General features: G+C 48.9%; 1 protein-coding gene across 9 annotated transcripts in view; it reads right to left on the bottom strand.

The window, feature by feature from the left end:
• CADPS2 (calcium dependent secretion activator 2) overlaps positions 1-17,965 on the bottom strand; it is a 919,737-nt gene that overhangs the window by 80,138 nt on the left and 821,634 nt on the right. For all 9 annotated transcript variants that reach the window (XM_063927189.1, XM_063927182.1, XM_063927183.1 and 6 more), the window contains one exon: positions 12,751-12,858. In XM_063927189.1, coding sequence (XP_063783259.1) covers positions 12,751-12,858 — 108 coding nt within the window. The remainder of the gene's footprint in view (positions 1-12,750; positions 12,859-17,965) is intronic.

Below are 17,965 nucleotides of genomic sequence, written 5' to 3'. Positions count from 1 at the left end.
TTAATTGCACTATCATCATCATAACCTGATGATAGTGCAATTAAGCACTGAAATGTTGCTTAACTTATTTTCGTCTGCTGACTCTACTTCTTGAACTGAGTGCCGCACCAACAAATGTGTGTGTGTGTGTCTGTATATATATATATATATATATATATATAAAACATGTGGAACGATACAATGTTTACCTCAGATAGCGCCCCTTTGCTCCCCGCACCACAGTAGGCAGCCCCCTTCTGCCTGACCGCCCCCCCCCCCCCCCCCCCAAACCTGAAGAAGAAAAGTTCAGCAACTCTGCCCCACAGCACTGGCAGCTGAGCACACTCCTTTCTCCCCACGCCGCCAGGACATAGCAGCGGCCGGCACACTTGGCATGTGACTCACTTGGCAGGTCATCACTTCTCCCCAAACTCGGTCGGTTCACAGCTGGGGGCGGAACACTCACCCCCATACAGCAGCTGCAACTGGCTACAGGGAGAAAGAGGTAGCCGGTAGAGAACCAGAGACAGCGGCGCTTCGGAGAAGCGAATCTGATCTCTGGGGACAGCACAGGGACAGACCTTTTGCAGAAGATCTGTCCGGCTTCCAGCAGTGTGAGCCATGTCTGTGCAACTCCATCAGGAGGCCCCTTGTGATAGGGTGGGCCGGGGTACTAACCCCCTGGGCCCCACCTTTAATCCGGCTCTGCACGCACCTTCGTAGCAGACGTTCACCTCTCACATTAATGGCACGTGGTGCTCCGCCGTTTCCACGTTGGTTATTCGCAATGGTGCCATTTGTCTAATCATGATACACCTTCACCACAGCAGAACGTTGACAGTTCACAAACTGCGCTGCCACCTGGCCCGAAAGCAGATAATCATCTCTTTTTGCAACTTTGCTAAATTGCCACTTTTACCCATGACAGAAATGAGTGATGTGTGCGTAGACGGCCTATCGCACACCTTATTTACCCACCAAGCCAACGCACAACATGTGACGTACTTCATGGGATACGCGCTGCCAACGTCAAATGTACAAGGTGGACAAAATAATGTGACTCAACCGTGTATATATTTATATTAGTTACCAGACCATCAAAATGACGGAACAACAGTATTGTCTGCTATGTGTGCCCGAACAAAGCAACAATTAAATTGCTCCATCGGGCGCCGTCTAGTGGCTGCGCGCAAACTACTTGAATTCTTCCCTAGGAGATTTGATTCTGGCTAGAACATATGTGAATTTGTAAGAGTCTTGTATAAGAATGGTGCTGCACTACTTCTGCACAATTACATACATTTGTAGACTGACTGGCATTGGTGCATATATGCTGTATTACTTGCAAAACCCTATTAAATGACATACAGTATTAGCATGTCAATTGTTATGCTCACTACCCGTATACTTAACACTTTGTCATATTTATGATTTTCTGTATACACAGCACAGTTAAATAATAAGAATTTACTTACCGATAATTCTATTTCTCGTAGTCCGTAGTGGATGCTGGGGACTCCGTCAGGACCATGGGGAATAGCGGCTCCGCAGGAGACAGGGCACAAAAATAAAGCTTTAGGATTAGGTGGTGTGTACTGGCTCCTCCCCCTATGACCCTCCTCCAAGCCTCAGTTAGGATACTGTGCCCGGACGAGCGTACACAATAAGGAAGGATATTGAATCCCGGGTAAGACTCATACCAGCCACACCAATCACACCGTATAACTTGTGATCTGAACCCAGTTAACAGTATGACAAACGTAGGAGCCTCTGAACAGACGGCTCACAACAATAACAACCCGAATTTGTTTGTAACAATAACTATGTACAAGTATTGCAGACAATCCGCACTTGGGATGGGCGCCCAGCATCCACTACGGACTACGAGAAATAGAATTATCGGTAAGTAAATTCTTATTTTCTCTAACGTCCTAAGTGGATGCTGGGGACTCCGTCAGGACCATGGGGATTATACCAAAGCTCCCAAACGGGCGGGAGAGTGCGGATGACTCTGCAGCACCGAATGAGAGAACTCAAGGTCCTCCTCAGCCAGGGTATCAAATTTGTAGAATTTTGCAAACGTGTTTGCCCCTGACCAAGTAGCAGCTCGGCAGAGTTGTAATGCCGAGACCCCCCGGGCAGCCGCCCAGGATGAGCCCACTTTCCTTGTGGAATGGGCCTTGACAGATTTAGGTTGTGGCAAGCCTGCCACAGAATGTGCAAGTTGAATTGTGCTACAAATCCAACGAGCAATCGTCTGCTTAGAAGCAGGAGCACCCATCTTGTTGGGTGCATACAATATAAACAGTGAGTCAGACTTTCTGACTCCCGCCGTTCTTGAAATATATATTTTCAATGCCCGGACCACGTCCAACAACTTGGAATCCTCCAAATCGTTGGTAGCCGCAGGCACCACAATAGGCTGGTTCAGGTGAAACGCTGACACCACCTTAGGCAGAAAATGAGGACGCGTCCGCAGTTCTGCCCTGTCCGTATGGAAAATCAGATATGGGCTCTTATATGATAAAGCCGCCAATTCTGATACTCTCCTGGCTGAAGCCAGGGCCAGTAGCATGGTTACTTTCCATGTAAGATACTTCAACTCCACCGATTTGAGCGGCTCAAACCAATGGGATTTGAGAAAATCCAAGACTACATTAAGATCCCACGGTGCCACTGGGGGCACAACCAGGGGCTGTATATGTAGTACTCCTTTTACAAAAGTCTGGACTTCAGGAACTGAAGCCAATTCTTTCTGGAAGAAAATCGACAGGGCCGAAATTTGAACCTTAATGGACCCCAATTTGAGGCCCATAGACAATCCTGTTTGCAGGAAATGTAGGAATCGACCCAGTTGAAATTCCTCCGTGGGGGCCTTCCTGGCCTCACACCACGCAACATATTTTCTCCAAATGCGGTGATAATGTTGTGCAGTCACCTCCTTCCTGGCTTTTACCAGTGTAGGAATGACCTCTTCCGGAATGCCTTTTTCCCTTAGAATTCGGCGTTCAACCGCCATGCCGTCAAACGCAGCCGCGGTAAGTCTTGGAATAGACACGGTCCCTGCTGAAGCGTGAGCATCTCTTGAAGTTCCGGGTACCAAGTTCTTCTTGGCCAACCCGGAGCCACTAGTATCGTTCTTACTCCCTTTTGCCGTATAATTCTCAGTACTTTTGGTATGAGAGGCAGAGGAGGGAACACATACACTGACTGGAACACCCACGGTGTTACCAGAGCGTCCACAGCTATTGCCTGAGGGTCTCTTGACCTGGCGCAATACCTGTCCAGTTTTTTGTTGAGGCGGGACGCCATCATATCCACCATTGGTTTTTCCCAACGGTTCACAATCATGTGGAAGACTTCTGGATGAAGTCCCCACTCTCCCGGGTGTAGATCGTGTCTGCTGAGGAAGTCTGCTTCCCAGTTGTCCACTCCCGGAATGAATACTGCTGACAGTGCTATCACATGATCTTCCGCCCAGCGAAGAATCCTTGCAGCTTCTGCCATTGCTGTCCTGCTTCTTGTGCCGCCCTGTCTGTTTACGTGGGCGACTGCCGTGATGTTGTCCGACTGGATCAACACCGGCTGACCCTGAAGCAGGGGTTTTGCCAGACTTAGAGCATTGTAAATCGCTCTTAGCTCCAGTATATTTATGTGAAGAGACATCTCCAGGCTTGACCATACTCCCTGGAAGTTTCTTCCCTATGTGACCGCTCCCCAGCCTCTCAGACTGGCATCCGTGGTCACCAGGACCCAGTCCTGTATGCCGAATCTGCGGCCCTCTAACAGATGAGCACTCTGCAACCACCACAGAAGAGACACCCTTGTCCGTGGCGATAAGGTTATCCGCTGATGCATCTGCAGATGTGATCCGGACCATTTGTCCAGCAGATCCCACTGAAAAGTTCGTGCGTGGAATCTGCCGAATGGAATCGCTTCGTAAGAAGCCACCATCTTTCCCAGGACTCTTGTGCATTGATGCACAGACACTTTCCCTGGTTTTAGGAGGTTCCTGACAAGTTCGGATAACTCCCTGGCTTTCTCCTCCGGAAGAAACACCTTTTTCTGAACCGTGTCCAGAATCATTCCCAGGAACAGCAGACGTGTCGTCGGGGTCAACTGAGATTTTGGAAAATTCAGAATCCACCCGTGTTGTTGCAGCACTAGTCGGGTTAGTGCTACTCCGTCCTCCAGCTGTTCTCTGGACCTTGCCCTTATCAGGAGATCGTCCAAGTAAGGGATAATTAATACGCCTCTTCTTCGCAGAAGAATCATCATTTCGGCCATTACCTTGGTAAAGACCCGAGGTGCCGTGGACAATCCAAACGGCAGCGTCTGAAACTGATAATGACAGTTTTGCACCACGAACCTGAGGTACCCTTGATGTGAAGGGCAAATTGGGACATGCAGGTAAGCATCCTTTATGTCCAGGGACACCATAAAGTCCCCTTCTTCCAGATTCGCTATCACTGCTCTGAGTGACTCCATCTTGAACTTGAATTTTTGTATGTACAGGTTCAAAGATTTCAGATTTAGAATAGGTCTTACCGAGCCGTCCGGCTTCGGTACCACAAATAGCGTGGAGTAATACCCCTTTCCCTGTTGTAGGAGGGGTACCTTGACTATCACCTGCTGAGAAAACAGCTTGTGAATGGCTTCCAATACCGTCGCCCTGTCTGAGGGAGACGTTGGCAAAGCAGACTTTAGGAACCTGCGAGGGGGAGACTTCTCGAATTCCAACCTGTAACCCTGAGATACTACCTGCAGGATCCAGGGGTCCACCTGTGAGCAAGCCCACTGTGCGCTGAAATTCTTGAGTCGACCCCCCACCGCTCCTGAGTCCGCTTGTAAGGCCCCAGCGTCATGCTGAGGGCTTTGCAGAACCCTGAGAGGGCTTCTGTTCCTGGGCAGGGGCTGCTTGCTGCCCTCTCTTACCCCTTCCTCTGCCCCGAGGCAGATATGACTGTCCTTTTGTCCTTATAGGACCGAAAGGACTGCGGCTGAAAAGACGGTGTCTTTTTCTGTTGGGAGGGGGTCTGAGGTAAAAAGGTGGATTTTCCGGCAGTTGCCGTGGCCACCAGATCCGATAGACCGACGCCAAATAATTCCTCCCCTTTATACGGCAATACTTCCATATGTCGTTTGGAATCCGCATCACCTGACCACTGTCGCGTCCATAAACTCCTTCTGGCAGATATGGACATCGCATTTACTCTCGATGCCAGAGTGCAAATATCTCTCTGAGCATCTCGCATATAAAGGAAAGCATCCTTTAATTGCTCTATAGTCAATAAAATACTGTCCCTATCCAGGGTATCAATATTTTCAGTCAGGGAATCCAACCAGACGACCCCAGCACTGCACATCCAGGCTGAGGCGATGGCTGGTCGCAGTATAACACCAGTATGTGTGTATATACTTTTTAGGGTAGTTTCCAGTCTCCTATCAGCTGGATCCCTGAGGGCGGCCGTATCAGGAGACGGTAACGCCACTTGTTTTGATAAGCGTGTGAGCGCCTTATCCACCCTAGGGGGTGTTTCCCAGCGCGCCCTAACCTCTGGCGGGAAAGGGTATAATGCTAATAACTTTTTTGAAATTAGCACTTTTCTATCTGGGTTAACCCACGCTTCATCACATACATCATTTAATTCCTCTGATTCAGGAAAAACTACAGGTAGTTTTTTCATCCCCCACATAATACCCCCCTTTTTGTGGTACTTGCAGTATCAGAGATATGCAAAGCCTCCTTCATTGCCGTGATCATATAACGTGTGGCCCTACTTGAAAATACGTTTGTTTCATCACCGTCGACACTAGATTCAGTGTCTGTGTCTGGGTCTGTGTCGACCGACTGAGGTAAAGGGCGCTTTACAGCCCCTGACGGTGTCTGAGACGCCTGGGCAGGTACTAACTGGTTTGCCGGCCGTCTCATGTCGTCAACTGATTTTTGTAATGTGCTGACATTATCACGTAATTCCATAAACAAAGCCATCCATTCCGGTGTCGACTCCCTGGGGGGTGACATCACCATTATCGGCAATTGCTCTGCCTCCACACCAACATCGTCCTCATACATGTCGACACACACGTACCGACACACAGCAGACACACAGGGAATGCTCTTATCGAAGACAGGACCCCACTAGCCCTTTGGGGAGACAGAGGGAGAGTTTGCCAGCACACACCCAAGCGCTATAATATATATGGGAACAACCTTATATAAGTGTTGTTCCTTATAGCAGCTTAAATATATCAAAATATCGCCAAAAAATGCCCCCCCTCTCTGTTTTACCCTGTTTCTGTAGTGCAGTGCAGGGGAGAGTCCTGGGAGCCTTCCTCACAGCGGAGCTGAGCAGGAAAATGGCGCTGTGTGCTGAGGAGAATAAGCCCCGCCCCCTATTTCGGCGGGCTTTTCTCCCGGAGTTTTAGATATCTGGCATGGGTTAAATACATACATATAGCCTCAATGGCTATATGTGAAGTATTCTTTTGCCATAAAGGTATTAAATATTGCTGCCCAGGGCGCCCCCAGCAGCGCCCTGCACCCTCCGTGACCGCTTGGTGTGAAGTGTGTGACAACAGTGGCGCACAGCTGCAGTGCTGTGCGCTACCTTCATGAAGGCTGAAGAGCCTTCTGCCGCCTGTTTCCGGACCTTCAATCTTCAGCATCTGTAAGGGGGGTCGGCGGCGCGGCTCCGGGACGAACCCCAGGGTGAGACCTGTGTTCCGACTCCCTCTGGAGCTAATGGTGTCCAGTAGCCTAAGAATCCAATCCATCCTGCATGCAAGTGAGTTGAAATTCTCTCCCCTAAGTCCCTCGATGCAGTGAGCCTGTTGCCAGCAGGACTCACTGAAAATAAAAAACCTAAAAACTTTTTCTAAGCAGCTCTTTAGGAGAGCCACCTAGATTGCACCCTGCTCGGACGGGCACAAAAACCTAACTGAGGCTTGGAGGAGGGTCATAGGGGGGAGGAGCCAGTACACACCACCTAATCCTAAAGCTTTATTTTTGTGCCCTGTCTCCTGCGGAGCCGCTATTCCCCATGGTCCTGACGGAGTCCCCAGCATCCACTTAGGACGTTAGAGAAAATTAGCAGTAATGTTGGAATGAGAAAAAAAAAGGTTATTAACAATAGCTTTGCTGACTTTGTGTTTATTTGTGTGCTGGATCTGTATTGCTAATGCACGTTCTCCTTCTGTGAGAGCTCTACAGTCCCCCTTAGCCACTTAGGGGGGCGATGACAGGGACCGTTCTACAAAACGTTGGCGTGTCAAGTCCAGGGTTTGTGTCTTCTGATGCAGACATCCTGGCTTACTCAGATACTCGAGGGCTGCGACCATCGCGATCCGAAACTGCGTCTTCTGCCACAGCACTTGGATCGAAGATGCTGGCATCTCTTTTCCTCAGACACTGTGTGCAGCATTACAATATTTTCTCATCGCCGCTGTATTCATAGACAAGAGCAGCAATGAGAATAGCGTCCATCTCTGAACCAGGCTTTAAGTACCATGCTGTAGAACATGAAATATAACTATTACAAGAGCCTGAAATGCAGATTTCTGAGCTAGCTTGGCGACTTGACAAAAGTCTAGCATATTAGAGATTGACAAAACATTGCTTGATTTTACAAAACTTGGTTCCTGCCTTTTGATACCCATGAAGGTTATGGCAAAGGATAGGGTTATGGCACAAAGGATAGGGTTATGGCACAAAGGATAGGGTTATGGCACAAAGGACAGCGTTAGGGTTATGGCAAGAAAATGAAGAGTTGGAGGACACATTGTTCCAGGTTATAACAGTGCTAGTGATGGTGTGTTTCTTGGCACCCGGTGAGTTTACTGGTATGACTAATCACTAGAGCAACACATAAATAGCATGTGACATTTGAACATCATTGCTGATTAGATGCACAGTGTACCCATCTGCAAACATCTTTTTTAGCACAATAATATTCCCTGCCAAAGGGCTTGTGAATTCCTGGAATGATTCCAGGAACATGAAAGTGAAATCACTGCAATGTAATGACCTTGACTTTTGACAAATCTCAGTCTCACTGAACATCTGTAACATGAGAAAGAATGAGCTTTTTGGGCCTCTACTATCTACTCTAATATTTGTTCAAATTTGAATAGTTAAAATAGAAACACACGCAAATATCCTCCAATGTACTGCTGTCAGATGATAAAAGGTAGAAAATTAATGACAAAAAAATAAAATTTTCAGTTTTTTATTTAGAAATAAAATGCTGAAGTTTTAAGGTGCATACACACTTAGCGATATAGTAAACTATATCACTCATTTTCCCCCTCCTGAGCGATAAAGTTTACTATATCGCCCAGTGTGTATGCAGCTGACGATGAGCAATGTGCAGCTCTGTGGTTCGTTAACAACTCTTGGTCTTCGCCGTGTATGCAGCTCAATTTGGACCAGGGCCGGCCCAGGCTTATTTTTTGGGTAAGCACAAATAAACTATGGCGCCACTTGATGGGATAATTGTTTAAAAGGGACAGCGTGCGCCAGAGGTTCTCACAAGATAGGGGCGTGGCCACACAATTGTACCTGCAAGTGTACAGGGTTATAGTGAGTGACAGGGAAATAGTAGGTAACTGGGGACACAGGAGTGACTAGTATTTGGTGGGTGACTGAGGCAGGGGTGATAAAGAGATGTTGGGTGACTGAGGCAGGGGTGATAGGGAGATGGTGGGTGACTGAGGCAAGGGTGATAGGGAGATGGTGGGTGACTGAGGCAGGGGTGATAGGGAGATGGTGGGTGACTGAGGCAGGGGCGATAGGGAGATAGTGGGTGACTGAGGCAGGGGTGATAGGGAGATAGTGGGTGACTGAGGCAGGGGTGATAGGGAGATAGTGAGTGACTGAGGCAGGGGTGATAGGGAGATAGTGTGTGACTGAGGCAGGGGTGATAGGGAGATGGTGGGTGACTGAGGCAGGGGTGATAGGGAGATGGTAGGTGACTGAGGCTGGGGTGATAGGGAGATGGTGGGTGACTGAGGCAGGGTGATAGGGAGATGGTGGGTGACTGAGCTGGGGGTGACAAGGAGATAGTTGGTGACTGAGGCAGGGGTGATAGGGAGATGGTGGGTGACTAAGGCAGGGGTGACAAGGAGATAGTGGGTGACTGAGGCAGGGGTGATAGGGAGATGGTGGGTGACTAAGGCAGGGGTGATAGGGAGATGGTGGGTGACTGAGGCAGGGTGATAGGGAGATGGTGGATGACTGAGGCAGGGGTGATAGGGAGACATTGGATGACTGAGGCAGGGGTGATAGGGAAATAGTGAGTGACTGAGGCAGGGGTGATAGGGAGATAGTGGGTGACTGAGGCAGGGGTGATAGGGAGATGGTGGGTGACTGAGGCAGGGGTGATAGGGAGATGGTAGGTGACTGAGCTGGGGGTGACAAGAAGATAGTGGGTGACTAAGGCAGGGGTGACAGATAGTGACAAGGGACATTGTACAAGGACACACACATTTTACAGGGAGAGCTGGCAGCCATGCAGAGGCACATAACCTGTGGGATAGGGTGTGTTCAGGCCGGGTGGCCGTGGCGCTGTAGAGAGTGACGGTGACGCACTCTCTGCAGCAGCACCCTCTACAGACTGGTGCTTTACGTGGCCGTATATCCCGCGCATGTGGCATACCGGCACTGATTTGGACTCAAAGCTGCATGCTCCAGCCGGCCGCGGCATGATGTCACTGTGCGATATCGTTAGCTATATCGCACAGTGTGTATGCCTGAGGTTGGGTGGCCAGGCCCGGGAGGAGAAACACTAGGCGATGTCGCTCACGGAGCACATCGCCTAGTGTGTACCCACCTTTACTGACACATATTTGCAAATATATGATTAGCCACCCAGTACTTTACAATGCACTTAGAAAAAGAGGTAACAGTTAGACATGCTACCTGTTACCTGCAGTATTCAATAAAAAAAGAAAGAAGTGGTTGTAAACTAATTTTTTCTGGGGGGAAATCCTGCAGGAGGGGATTATTTTTTTTTATTTTTTTTTTTAAAAACAAGTATGCTGTGGCCGGCACACTGACGATGAGGTGTACAGGGAGGGGGTGCACGATTAGGAGTAGTCTAGTGTAGTGCTAGTGTGTGAAGGTTGAGTGGTAGTGTAGTGTAGGCATAGTACAGTGTTAGAGGTAGTGTAGTGCATATTGCAGGCTGAGCGGTAGTTTACTGCATAGTGCAGGGTAGGGATAGTATAGTGTAGTGCATAGTGCAGGGGCGAGCAGTAGTGTAGTGCAGTGTGTGTGGGGAAGGGGTACAGGATGGGTGGTAGTGTAGTGCATAGTACAGGGTAAACGGTAATTTAGTGTAGTGCAGTGTAGTGTGTGCAGGGTGGGGTAGTACTGTACCTGCACCCAGTTGCTGGAAGCTGGTGTCTGCGATGCTGAGAGGAAGAGACGAGTAGTGGAGGAGGAGGACAGCGCTGCAGAAGATGAGTAATTATGGACTAATTAAGCTAATTGGAAATTTCCAATTGCTTAATTATTCATTAGGGGAGGAGGGATCCAAAGGGTTCCAAAGCAGTCCAGGCAATTTTTCCTTTAATATGGATTTTATGAAAAAATGTATTTGAGTACCACATGAAAAACAAAAAAAAATAAACTAGCACCTACTGTATTTGAATACCAAAAATCTGCAGGATACATATTTTAACATTTGATACAAAAGAGATGAATCCAGAGAAGTAACATATTTCTGCAGTGAGGGGAAATTGTTCATATGCTTCCTCGCTTGGAAAGTGATAAAATAATGAAAAAGTACCAGCCAATCAGCTCCTAACTGCCATTTTTAAACACAGCCTGTGACATGGCAGTTAGGAGCCGATACATGTGCGGTGCCAGTCGTTGTCCCTGTGGTGGAGGAGAAGGAAGATGGAGCAGTGCAGGGTCTGGGAGATGCTTAGGGGTGGAAGTATTAAGCATGGAGAAGTGATAAAGCAGTGATAAGTGAAAGGTGATAACGTACAAGCCAATCGGCTCCAGTATGTAAATTGGCAGTTAGGAGCTGATTGGCTAGTGCATTATCACCTTGTACTTCACTGCTTTATCACTTCTCCAGGCTTAATACATCTGCCCCTCAGTGAGCAACAGCCTCTCTCTCTCCTGCACACCATCACACTCTCCCCCCAACTCCGGGACTTAGCGCCGCTCCTCTCCCTTCCCCTTGGGTCCCGGCTCCCCCCCCCCCGCACCCATTGAGAGCTTTGTCTCCAGCGGCGGCCACTAAGGAAGAAGAGGAAGCAAGCCGCTCAGTGAGCTCCCAGCTTTGCCCTGTGCTCCAGAGCCCAGCACTGCGACCTTAATAGATAGGTATGGGGAGATGGTCCGCATTCTTCTACCTTGAAGTTGAGCGCACACTGGGCCCTCTGCACCTCCTGCTACAGCTTGCCATCTGTCTGGGAGGACACAGGTAAGCAGCCTTGTTATTTAGATGCATTATGTATGAGCACCCTGGAGATGGTCCCTGAGAGTGTCACAGCAGGCTGACAACCCATCACCCATGCTAATCTCCTAGGCCCTTTACATCTTAATGCTTATACCCCGGACAGAGACATCCTTATGCTGGCACTCGAACAAGATCTCTTATTGATATTTTTTCATGTTATCCTGATTATTTATTGTTAAAGTGCCAAAATACCCTGCAGGTTGGCTACAGATAGGGCATAAGCAATGTGACATGCATTCAACTTCTCCTCATACCAGGGAGGGGGGCTGCCTATTCTGTCAGTCCCGGGCCCCACAACTTGTGATGGCAGCCCACTATACCCAGCACATTATCGCTTTAGACTGTAACTCACTATATCCATAAGTTAACAGCATAATAAACCTTGCAATGCCTAGCATAATTATATAAAGCACATTATATACATCTATAGATTTTATTCTCTCAGTACAAACAAGCACCAAATGATAACTCACTGGGTAGGAGCACAGCCAACAACGATACATATTAAGCTTCAGTGTAACACCATGTAATAATGCACTGAATAGCACATCTCTCTGTAAGGATGGAACTTTTATAATCATCACGTTTCCTAGTGGACAATGCTCCCATACCTGATGGTGTCATCATGGCTGCATTGCTCGCAGTACCCGCATGTGACATAGTTGAGGGAAAACTTAAGTTACAGCTCAGGTATCCTGGGAATACATACAATACAAACAACATTGTCAACAATGTACCTGTCGGCAGCAGCATGTCGACAAGGTTAAAGTGTAACTTACAGCATTTTAACGGTGCTGGGAGTATAACATGAAACGTGGCATTAAAGCAGCATGTCTTACGTTATACTGGTAGCAGCCTTTACATGCTTTAAGTTGCATACAGCTGCCGACAGTAACATTGTGGACAATGTCACTGTCATCCTAATGACCACAGTTACTTGTTCCCAGAAACTTTGTGGTTCATTTTAGTTTTTGAGCTGGAAGCAACATTTCAGAAATGCTAGATTATATGCTTGTACTGTATGTTGCCTCTAAAAGACCGACAACAATAAGGTGCATGAAAGTGATACCAATAAAATGCTTACAAAAAATTTACAACTTCTGCAAATTGCGTGTATTCCTATTTGCAAACTTTGCTAGAAAATAGGAAAAAAATAAAATTTCCACCTTGAGAACTTTTACATATAGAACTGCTATCATTTACAAGATGCATTTGCATATGTGAACAGCCTGGTCACAAGGAAGTTTGAAAATATATAAAGTAAACTGAATACATCTTAATGACAACATTTACTTACATCGAACAACTTTTCTATGTACATTTCCTCATTCACTTTGTCTCGTAAAACATCCTGATTTTGTCGGACAAATGTAATGTAGGTATCTGCCAGGTCCAGTCCGGGTTTCTGGAAGGCACAACATTTTTTATTTCATGATGTAAAATAAGGGTGTATATTCGTACAACAGAATTAGGTGACAGTTAACAAAGAAATAGTCTGATTTTACCAGAAATTTCCTGTACTTCAAGGGTGGAGGATTTTTGCATACAAAATCTATTTCCTGTTTTAACATTTATGGCATCAGATAATCATTGCTGCTCATTAAATTTATTTGGAAAATGTTGCCATCAACAAATATTGAAGTAGCACTTTCTCCATTTGCAGTTTGTAAATAAAGCAAGATGAATTAGTTAACATGATTAAAAATGAAATGCTACTAAAGATCTCCTGAATGCCCTTGTTATCTCCCATCTGGACTACTATAACCTACTCATCTCTGGCCTACCGCATTCTTGCCTTGTCTTTCTGGAATGCTCTTCAACTTCAATCAGACTTTCTCATGGCCAACTTTATAAATAAAATTGGTAATGAACAATTTCTTAACAAGGTATGTGCCATGCTAAAACACAATATGCAATCTGAACAATGTATACATAATATACACTCACATTTTTTATTTTTCAGCCTAATACTTAGGCTAAAATGTGTCAAACATTATTTTTATAAACAGCTTTTCATAATGCAATCAAAAACATAGGTCAAGTAAATATAGTAATTAATGAACTGTAAAGAACTGTATAGTTGTAATCATGTACTGCTGAATTACCCCACATCCTCGAAATGCTGAACAGCAAGTGTTTATAGTCTGTAAGTGCCAATGTTGCCATGTACAATAAGGTGCAATCAACTGACTAACGGCAACAGTGACAACACTGCTTTGAAAAATTGTAGAGAAGATAGGAATTTACAACAACTTCAATGAAAACAAAACCCCTCAGTCTTGTAATATGTAAATTCTAAAATACATTCATATAATTCAATCTCACAATACCAGGCTCAGCCAACTGCAATTCTGTTTTAAATCATTACTTATTACATTATTTAGCTCAGTGCCGTAACTAGGTGTGTGCTAGCGGTGCATTGCACACAGCGCATGTGCACTGGGGGCGCATCCGCTAGCACACACAGAAAGCGGGCAAGCAGGGTACTAGTATTTACCCTGTAGGCGCCGCCATCCCCCGTCGCTGCCGCATCCGAGTCCCCACAATGTTATCTTCCCTAAGCAGCGGCGGTGCCTGTCCCCGCCAGCGGAGGTGCATGGCCCTGTGCCGCCCGCGATGCTGCCTGACGGAAGCCGGCCGTGATGCTGCCTGGCGGAAGCCGGCCGCGATGCTGCCTGTGCCGCCCGCAATGCTGCCTGATGGAAGCCGGCCGCGATGCTGTGCCGCCCGCGATTCTCCCTGAGCCGGTCTCATCTGCACCTCTCCTCTGGCTCTCATCTACACAGCAGCCTCTCTCCTGACCGCGCGGTTTACTCATTCAGCTCTCCGACTCCAGCAGCCCCACGGTACCACCTCCACACCGCACAGTCAGGAGAGAGGCTGCAGTGTAGATGGGAGCCGGAGGAGCTGATTATCTATGGCATCTCTCTAGTCACACTCACTACGGCTGCCCTTTCTTCATGAAAGTGCTGTCAGCACCGCAGGCTCATCTCTATATGGCTATGGCCCCATACAGTTACCAGAACCCCACTGGAGAGGAAAGGTAATAGTGATTGAATCGAAAAAAAATTTGAGGGGGCGTGGCTTGGCCGGCATCAGGGAAAGCTGGGAGTACGTGGAGCTCCAGCTTGGCCATCCCTATTAAAGTGCCTGGGCCCACGATATTTAGTGCCAACCGACTGCACTGGGCCTACCTGAGCCTGCCAATCGACCTGGTGCTGGGAGGTGAGAGCTGCGGAGTCGGGGGGGCCCTGTGTTGCCCCCTGCGGATTGCGGCCTACCTCCAGTGCTGAGGCCGGGACCTCGATTTGGAGTGCGAGCCGCCGGAGGGAACACCTTGCTGGATCCGGAACGCTCAGCCCGCTCGGCGGATTTGATCCCCCACTCTGGGAGCACGCCCCACTGCTGGACGCTCTGCAGGAAGTACGGAGGCCCCAGCTGGAGACCACGGACTGCCGGGGACGCCCGAGGTAAGGGCCGCGGCTGGCGGTGGCCATCTTGTGGTTGGCGCCGCTGACCACTCGGCCGTAGCGGCTGCTGCAGGGGACCTGCTGTGGGGCCAATAACCCAGGCTCCAACCCCCAATACCCCCACTGACCTGGCCCTTGCATTTGGGAGACAGAGGGAGAGACAGTGGGCTGCTGCAGCCTTGGGGACCAGCCGGCGGCCATCTTGGGACTGGCAGCACCACTGCAACTCATAAGCAGTGACATTATATAGTGCCTCACAGGCTCCTGTCACCCCTATTCTAGCCAGCTCACTGCTCCCACTCCACACGCATGCTCCCTGCCCCCTCGGGCCCCTGTGATGTGACACCTGAAACGTGGAGGGCATACTGGCAGTCATCCGTACCATTCCTGCACCCGGCCCCCCCTGTGTCACTCAGCTGCTACCGCTTTGCCGTAAAGGACCCGGACTATCTCTCGACCCATGGCCCTGCGGCCGGTCTGTTTCTTTTTTGCAAGTTTACTCCTATACTGATGGCCGGCTAGCCACCTAGACTCTGGGGTGGCGTGCCGGTGCTGACCCCGACGGGAGGATGCTCTAATCACACAACGTCACTTCTGATGTTCTACTGACGTACCCAAAGTGCCACATGGTGAGAGGAAAGAAAGGATCGCAAGGGAGAGGAAAGAGGGCACATACACTCACCCCGACGCGTGCAATGGATACCCCGACCTCGGTAGATATGCGGCAATTTTTTCTCCCCCAGGGCTCCGCCCCTACGGCGGCTGCCTCCCTACCCTCGACCCCACGTTTCTCGCCTGACTCGGACTCGGCTTCCCAGGTGGGATCACAGACGGCAGCCCCACACGCCACGACGGATCCGGGAAGTCTCGCCCAGATTCTGACCCTGCTGCAGGCCCTACCAACTAAACAGGACTTTGAGCACTTGGAAGGAAGAGTCCGGGAAACGGTACGCTCAGAAATCGCTGCGGTTCAGGTAGAAATAACACACATCGGCTCCCGCCTGTCTATGCTGGAAGGCTTCTCCTCAGACACAGCAGCTGCACATAACGCCCTCAGGGCCACCGTTATCAAACAGGCGTCCTGCCTTCAACAGCTCCAAGACCGTGTAGAAGATTAGGATAACCGCGGAAGGAGAAATAACCTGAGGGTCAGGGGAGTTTCGGAGGATATTGCCCCTGCCTGCCTCACTGACTTCCTCACGACGGTTTTCAATGAAATTTTGGGCCGTGATCCCGCTTCCATAATCGAATTCGACAGGGCCCACCGTGCTTTGAGACCCAGGGGCGCACCGTCTGATCGTCCTCGCGACATTATCTGTCGTCTTCATTACTACACGGAAAAAGAAGAGATCCTTCGCAAAACCCGCCGCATGGACGTGATAGAGATTGCCTCTCATAAACTCCAGATCTTCCAGGACCTATCGTGGACGACCCTTCAGAAGCGCAGAGCCTTACACCCGCTCACTGCAGAACTTCGGAAGCTGGGCATCAAATATCGATGGAGCTTCCCTTTTGGCCTACAGACCTCACACAATGGGACTCTATATACCTTTAAGGACCCCTCCGATTTGCCCCTTTTCTGCCAAGCGCTGGGAATACCACAGGTCTCTCTTCCAGAATGGCCGGAGCCTCTGACCGACGGCGCCCCACCTGAACTCACCCACCCTGACAACGACTGGCACCTGGTCCACCGTAACCCGAGACCCCCCAGGGAGCTGCGTTCCTCCACGCAATCGGCAAAGAGGTGAAAATCGCAGCCTGGTTCGGGACTTTCACTGGAGCAATTTCGGGTGATCCTTCCTTAGCTTAAAGGAATTATCGCTGACTCGGGGGATCTCCATGCCGTGCGGCACACTCTCCCAGTTGGAAGGTGGTCGGGGTACCGAGAACGTACTCGACTTAACGAATGTCCACCAGACCTGCACGGGTCGGAGTCACCTGTTCCTGGTTAAAATCCATTTATTTTCAGTAGTTGTTTCTTCCTAGTTGTGTGATCAAACTGTTCAGATGTATTATTGATTGTGATGTTATATTCCCTGTTGGGGCTGGGGCTGGCACTGACCCCCCCAGTTCGCCCCTACACCGCCCGAGTATTCTTGGTCTCCGACGCGAATAGCGCGTCCGAGCTCCCAGGAGGCGGTAGAGTTGCCATATAATCAGTTTATTTTTTCAGCTGATATCTGCATATGTTAGGTCTGTCGACCTACCTTCTCTATGTTCTCTTTGTTTCTGTTTCTTTTTCTACCTTTCCTCCCTTCCTCCCCCTACTATGTATCTCTCCACTGTGCGAGAAGTCGTGTCTTCTGGGTCGGACTAAGCATTCCATATATGTTCCCAGACGATGGCGGTAGATCCTAAACTGACACATATAAAATTGGTTTCTCTTAACGTGAAGGGCCTCAATGTCCCGGAGAAACGCTCGAGGCTGCTTAGGGACCTATTTGCATTCAGAGCTGATGTGGCGTTTTTACAAGAAACCCACTTCAAAGTGGGAGTGGCCCCGGGTCTCAAAGACCGTAACTACCCACATTCTTTCTACAACAACAACAGCAAGAGCAAATCTCTAGGAGTAGCTATTTTGCTATCTAAACGTTTGCCTTTTCAAGATATAACGTCCGAATCCTTGGGGGAGGGCAGGATACTCCTAGTGAAATGTACACTGTTCGATCAGCCATATACATTCATCAACCTATACGCTCCCAACCAATCACAACCTAGATTCTTGGCGAAGGCTCTGAATCGTGTAGCCCCCTTAATAGCGGGTATTCCAGTTATTGGAGGCGATCTTAATTGGACCCTCCAACCAGAGGTGGACATCTCTGGGGCGCCGGCGAGGCCCTCCCTAGCATCGCACCGTGGGGTGCGGCGGTCTCTCCACGACCACCAGCTGATCGACACCTGGCGGCTCCAACACCCCGGGGACAGGGACTATACGTTCTACTCCAGACCCCACGACATTTACTCCAGACTAGACTATTTCCTCCTACCTCACAGATTCCTACATTTAGTTAGGGAAACAGCTATTGGACTAATCACTTGGTC

Source organism: Pseudophryne corroboree, chromosome 6, assembly GCF_028390025.1.
Source record: "Pseudophryne corroboree isolate aPseCor3 chromosome 6, aPseCor3.hap2, whole genome shotgun sequence".
Lineage (NCBI taxonomy): Eukaryota > Metazoa > Chordata > Amphibia > Anura > Myobatrachidae > Pseudophryne > Pseudophryne corroboree.
This window is presented reverse-complemented; position numbering and strand designations above follow the sequence as displayed.